At 57.0% G+C, this 5,936-nt stretch overlaps 2 protein-coding genes across 2 annotated transcripts; both read left to right on the forward strand.

Annotated features, from left to right (window-relative positions):
* On the forward strand, window positions 1-3,232 carry CSUI_000498 (uncharacterized protein; the record flags this gene model as incomplete). Its single annotated transcript, XM_068060732.1, has 1 exon — window positions 1-3,232. A coding segment is annotated over one exon (1,779 nt), but the record flags the coding sequence as incomplete, so codon positions are not given.
* A 1,439-nt stretch (window positions 3,233-4,671) lies between these two features.
* CSUI_000499 (uncharacterized protein) lies at window positions 4,672-5,936 on the forward strand (the record flags this gene model as incomplete). The annotated part of the gene is made up of 1 exon (XM_068060733.1): window positions 4,672-5,936. A coding segment is annotated over exon 1 (825 nt), but the record flags the coding sequence as incomplete, so codon positions are not given.

Below are 5,936 nucleotides of genomic sequence, written 5' to 3' on the forward strand. Positions count from 1 at the left end.
AAAAGGAGAGAGTGGCTCTCACGCTCGTCCTTTTCCTCGGAACGGAGCGGGGGGAAATCGTCTCCTTCGACTCGCAATAGCTCGGCAACGGATCGCAGAAGGTCGAGTGGAGGGTCCCCCTCGCGATATGTCAGTGGCGGCTGTTCTCGGCGTTCAAGTGAGGAAGAACTTCGCGACCCATACCCCAGTCAAGGGTCCCCTTCTCCAGATCCTATTCTTCCACCGCCCTCACCGTTGTCTGCTCCGCCGTCCCCCGAGCTCAGAGAGGCCGAACCGGCTTTGGCTCTTAATGACTCTTTGCTGAACTCTCGTCTTCCGTCTCCTCACTCACGCAAGAACAGCTGCACAGCCCCTCCTTTAAGCACCAACAGCAGCTCTTACTTTAGCAACAACAATGGCAGGGGAGGAGAGAGAGCAGGGACTGGCCCGTGCAGCCACTCGTACGGGTCTTCCAGTGACTCAGATCGGCATAACAGCTTCTTCCGTAGAGAGTCTGACTACGTCCGTCCGAAGGGGGGNNGGGGTGGGGGTGGGGACAGTGTCTCTGGTTCCCGGCGTGGAAGCATCAACGCCGATTATCCATCTTCGCACACCTCACGGGGGACTACGGCGGGAGGAGGCGCTTTGAGGCGACCTTGTTCCCCGCCGGCCAGTGGTGGTAATAGGGGCCGAGGTGAGGGCGGAAATGTTGTTGAGGCAGATGATTTCCCCAGGAAGCCACGAAGCGGCGTTTCTTCTTTCGGGAGGGTTTCTTTGGTTGAAGCGGGTCCGGCGGGAAAGCCGACCCGGTTATTCAAAGCCGAGAGCTTAGAAGAGGAGAGGCCAGCACGGCCTTCAGAAAGAAGAGGTCAAGGGATCTATCCTGACGTGGGGTTTGGTGGAGTCGATTCAGACGGAGATTTGATGGGTTATCAACAGCGTGGAGTGGCCCCATACGACGGAGGTGGTGCGCTTGTGGAGCCTGGGGGTGTGAACCCGTCGCTGCGTCGAGCCGGATCAAGGGGTGGAGGAGGCGATGGGCTGCTGCCTCTTCGATCTCCTGGACCTCGAGGAGGCGAGACCTGCCGCGAAGAGAAGATTGGTGTAGGCGGAACTGTACTGGATTGGGGCACGCGGGCTCTGGCTCATAATGCCCCTTCTGTGGGAGGGGCTGAAGAGTTTTCTCCTCTTGACCACGGATTCTCCTCTGGAAGTGCCGGAAACCGGAATTTCACGGTTTTCCCGAACAACTCGACAGGAAGCGGGAGGCGAAGAGGACGCGACTGGAGTAGTAGTGGATCCTTCGATAGCGGTGGAGGAGGGATGCATGTAGGTGAGGAATCCCAGAGATCGGGGCCCCCATATCGGCATCATAGTGGTGATGGCGGTCCACCACTCTTGCTCCATCCCCCTGGACCACCCCCACAGGTCTTTCCACGTGCCGGGGGTAACAGCGTTCAGCCGCCACGAGGAGGAGGCGCTTCTGCGATGTTTGAGAATACAAGTTTGACAGGTGGAAGCGGTGGACCGAGCGCCTGGCCGCGCGACGGCAACCAGGGGAGAAGAGGTGGTAGTGGCAGTGGCTCCTGGAGGGATAACAACTATTATCTCCAGCAGGGCTATGACCAAGGACTTCCCCCTATGCAGCATCCGGTAGATACGGATAGCTCGCCTGCTGGATGGGGTAGGGGAGGAGGAGGGGGAGGACCAAGTAGACCCTCGTACTACGGGCCGCAGGCGGGCGCTGGATACAGTGGGAGTAGCAGTAGCAAGTATCCATATCATCGGGGTCCTAACTGAGTACCTTCTTGTGGGGAATCTACTACGTGCAGCAGGCCTGAACAGTGGTGGTGAAAAGCTGGTCAAACGACTATAGTCTCTCTCCAGGGATGGTACGAGAGCTTGTTCTGTGTGGGTGGTGCGCCTTTGGTAGGTCGAAGGGAAGAGCTTTCCTGTTTCTTTCGAAGCACGTGTGTCATTGCGGATAAGGATAGCTTCAGTCGGTATCGGGAGGGGAAAAATCTGAGCTTCGTTTTTCTTTCCATCAATGGAACGAAACAGATTCGTTCTGTCCAGGCAGTGCAGCTCAAGCTCGAGTATGCGGCACACCCGGAAGCTGCTGGGAAGGCAGTCCGGCGGTAGGATAACTCTCGCGCCTAGTGTGCTACCCGAGGGAAATCTCTCACAGCCACCCAGGACTGCGAGAGCTGTATGGATGGAGGCACAGTACATTTTTGGCGTGCAAGAGCTTTCGCAACTCGGTTGTCTTTCGTATTCATTGATTTCAAAGCTTCGGTGTTGATCCCGGCTGCCACCCAGGCAGCCGGACCATACATCACGACTTTACGCGGACTGGTGCTAGATCGATGGTACATTGCCTTGTCTCCGACGAGGAAGTTGTACTAAAACAGACGTTCCTATGTCGTGGTTCAGGGTCATCCCCGTGTTACTCCAGGGTTGAGTGAGGTGTGCCGTGCCCCGTAGTGTCACAAGAGTCTTTGGGGGAGGCGGATGGATGGAGACTACGGGCGTCACGCACACTCGGGGCGCGTAGGTACCGAGGGTGCGGAATGGAGACGGGTATACTCTTTTTTTATTGGTACTTCTCTTCGTCTTTTTTCCCGAGAGCCGGGATCGATGCAAGAAAGTTCGCGACCATGCCTATTCCGTTGATATATCTGCCTGGCGAGTCACTACACGTAGGACGCAGCTTGTCACTTCTTTCCGCCCGTAGCAATACATCACTCTCTTTCTTCACAAGGGCCTTGAGGACGGGCAGATCTCTTTTGCATGAGGAATTGGTAAGACTTACTTTCACGAGCGTTTCGTCAGTTGCGATTCTCCATGGACCCGATCTTGTTCGCTGTGCTTTCGCTCAGCCGGTAGAAAAAGCCGCTTTTTTTCCTGGTATTTTTCTTAGTCGCACCCCGGGTGGGCGAGTGAAGGTATGTTTCGTGAGGTGTGCTTGCGTAGTGTTTTGCTTCGCCCGTTCGAAGGCGCTGTCCGCGATGCCCGATGTTTTCGCCTGATCTTTTTATGCGATGTTGCGCCAACGGTCCAAGCCCCTGGGCCGAGGCAGCGTATCAAGCGTACTTCTGTGTGTACTCTGGGATTCGCTTGCTGTTCCGCAAGGCGGATCCTGAGCTCGCCTGCCAGGATGGGAGCTGACGCACCAGCCACAGCCCCAACAGCGCCTTTGACTACTCAGCATTCAGTCAATGACAATTCTCCCTGGGCTACATTGGTAGTACCACGGGAGGCTATTTGCTTGCATTGTTAGGTGTCCCGAAGTGCCAAGGCGAAAGTAAGATCTCGCAAATTTTCTCTTCTGTCCTCGTCAAAACTCAGGTTCAGTACCGCGCGATGGGCGGGTTCCTAGTTGTGGTTCCTTCCTGGTCTGGCGACTCACACCTAGCGAAGAAACCGAAGGTCGCAGCTGCGTCAGCAACTCAGAGATAGGCAAGGCCACGCATGAACTTGTAGGCCGCCGAGGCTCGCAAAACAGTTTCAGTAAACGGAGCCCTCGTTGAAGAAAAACGAAACTGTTACACTGCCGTGTAGCAACAGATGGGCACACCCCCCACGGGGCGCAGTGTGACAGACGTCGGCTTTGGTACGGTGGCTTTCTAGGCAACGTCTTACTAGCAGTGCCCTCTAGGCAACTGCCTAGGCGGACAAGCGTCGGAGGGAACGAACAAAGTAAGAAATGCAAATCGCTCATACCTGGCGGTGACCCAGGCGCAGCCCGCACACTGGGGCTCTTTGGTATACGCGTGAAGACAGTCCAGTTTCTCGACTGCAGGATGGACTTCAGCAGTTTGACCACGGACTACGATGGAGAGACTACCGCTCTAACGTATGGTCACTTATGCTCTTTTCAGTAGAGTCGACCGTTGTACCGGCGATTACGGGAAGGACCGTGGGTGACGATAGAAGACAGTACCTGGGGAAAGCCGCGATGTCCATAACAGGGCGGCGCCACGCTCAGCGTGGCTGTCCTCTGCGAGGCAGGGTGAGGTCCTGTTGCGATTGCAGCCCACACACCGCCGCGGCCTCGGGGTCCTGACAAATTGTTTGCTCCTGCCGATTTAAGATGCACCTTTGGGCACTTCAAATATACTTCACGGGGAACGAAGTGAGACAGGTTTCAATGTGTCCGCGTCGGAGCCCGGGGCGAGTACTCAGTATTTCTCATGTTTGAGTATTTAAGATTTTTATATTTCGATCATCCCTTCTGTACTCTGGGCGCGCTACCATGAAGCAGTCCGGGAAGCTGAAGAGGAAGTAAGCATCGACCGAAAGCTAGCACCACGCCCATAGTCTGGAGTCGGAACAATGAGGAGCATCGGGGCTGGTGTGCTGGTGAGGTGTGCGCCGACACATACTGCCTCCCAAACCAAGTGGCTGCCTGTCGGCCGTGGGGTTAAGGCAAGCCGCGTAAGTATCTGATCACGGCTTGTAGTTCAGAAGCGTTATTTCTGCACAGGCGGAACGGCCCCGGCCTACAGGTTAGGCGGAATGGAAAGGCCTCCAGCTAGTGTCTGACAAGCAGGGTCCGGGGGGAGGCCCAGACGCGGGGTGGATGTCGCCTTGGTTGGCCGGCCGGCCGCTGCACTGGACGATGAAACGGACGCCGGTGGACGGAGACGTCCCCCGATCACACTCCGGCGCTGGTCATTAAAGGCGCGGGCCGGAAGGACTTCTTGCATTGCTTTCCGAAATTCTAGACTCGTTGTTTGTACGTGGCAGAGATCCCTGGCTTCTTGGAGTGGGGTATGTGGTTGCTTCATCGTCCAAGGGAACGCTCTCTTTGTCTGCGAAAACAGACGGAAGGTGAGAGCAGGCCCGGGGCAGGGCGGTGTCCTGAATGCGTGTCGGGACTAGGCAGCAGGTGTCCCCGGCCCACCCCGCGCCACAATCGAGCAGAGATTTCTTTTCAGTAGTCACGGATTCTTGCACTTGTGAGGCTCCTTCCTGCCCATTCACGTCCGGCTTGCATATGGTCGCGTGTGCCCCTCGTCGATGCGTCGATTGCTTTCCCGCCGGGAGTGTTCGTCTCGAGCCCAGGAAGCCGGCGATAGAAGCTGCGCGACATGGATCAGGCAGCCTAAACTCAAGCACCTTTGAATATCATGATGCCGCGTTTTGTGTACTCATTACTTTCCTACTTCATTTTTGCTTCCACTCCGAGTGTGTTCGCTATCCGCGGACACCGAGGAGACAGCATCGGGAGGGGCAGCAAGGCTCTGCAGTACGGCGGGGATGGTTGGACAGGAGAACCCCCCAGGTTCAGAGAAAATGCTGTTTTGGACGGACAAGACGCTACTGCATCTACGCCACTGTCGTATACCGGTGCAGGGCCCTACCTTCCCGGGCCACCGGGTAGCGCTTCGTGGGGCGGGTCGGTCACAGCAGAGGCCACGACCAGCGACGGGCACTCCTATTCTCCAAGCCCTCTACGGGCTACGACAGCAGTCAAGATCGCCGCTCCACTGAACCGCCTGATAGCAGCCTCTGTCCCGGGGGGCTCTCAGTCACGTGCTGCTCTTGATGTACTCCCTTTGTTGCCGGCTCAGCCACTTGGAGTGAGCCCACTGGGAGAGCAGAGCGCACAGCAGGCAGGACAGGAGGGGGACGGGAGTCCGGATCCTTTGTTGCAAGTCTCTCCGGCAATTGATACGCTTGGCGCTATACAGTACGGGGAAACACCTGCAATTGTTGCTTCTTTAGAAGAGGGCTTCTCTCCAGCACCGAACTCGGTCGGAACCTCCTATCCAGTAGTCCGTGGGGTCGTCCCTGGAAACCTTCCTGTCGTTCCTACGATTCCCTTGGGGATAGGCAGCCCGGGAGCTTGGGGCCCAGGCTCTCTTCCGCTCCCGTCTTCTCTCTCCACACCTTCGCCTCCGTCACAGGTCACTTCCACCACTCCGGCGTCACAGGCCTCGTCCACCGCCTCG

The sequence above is a fragment of the Cystoisospora suis genome (genome assembly GCF_002600585.1).
Source record: "Cystoisospora suis strain Wien I chromosome Unknown contig_187, whole genome shotgun sequence".
NCBI lineage: Eukaryota > Apicomplexa > Conoidasida > Eucoccidiorida > Sarcocystidae > Cystoisospora > Cystoisospora suis.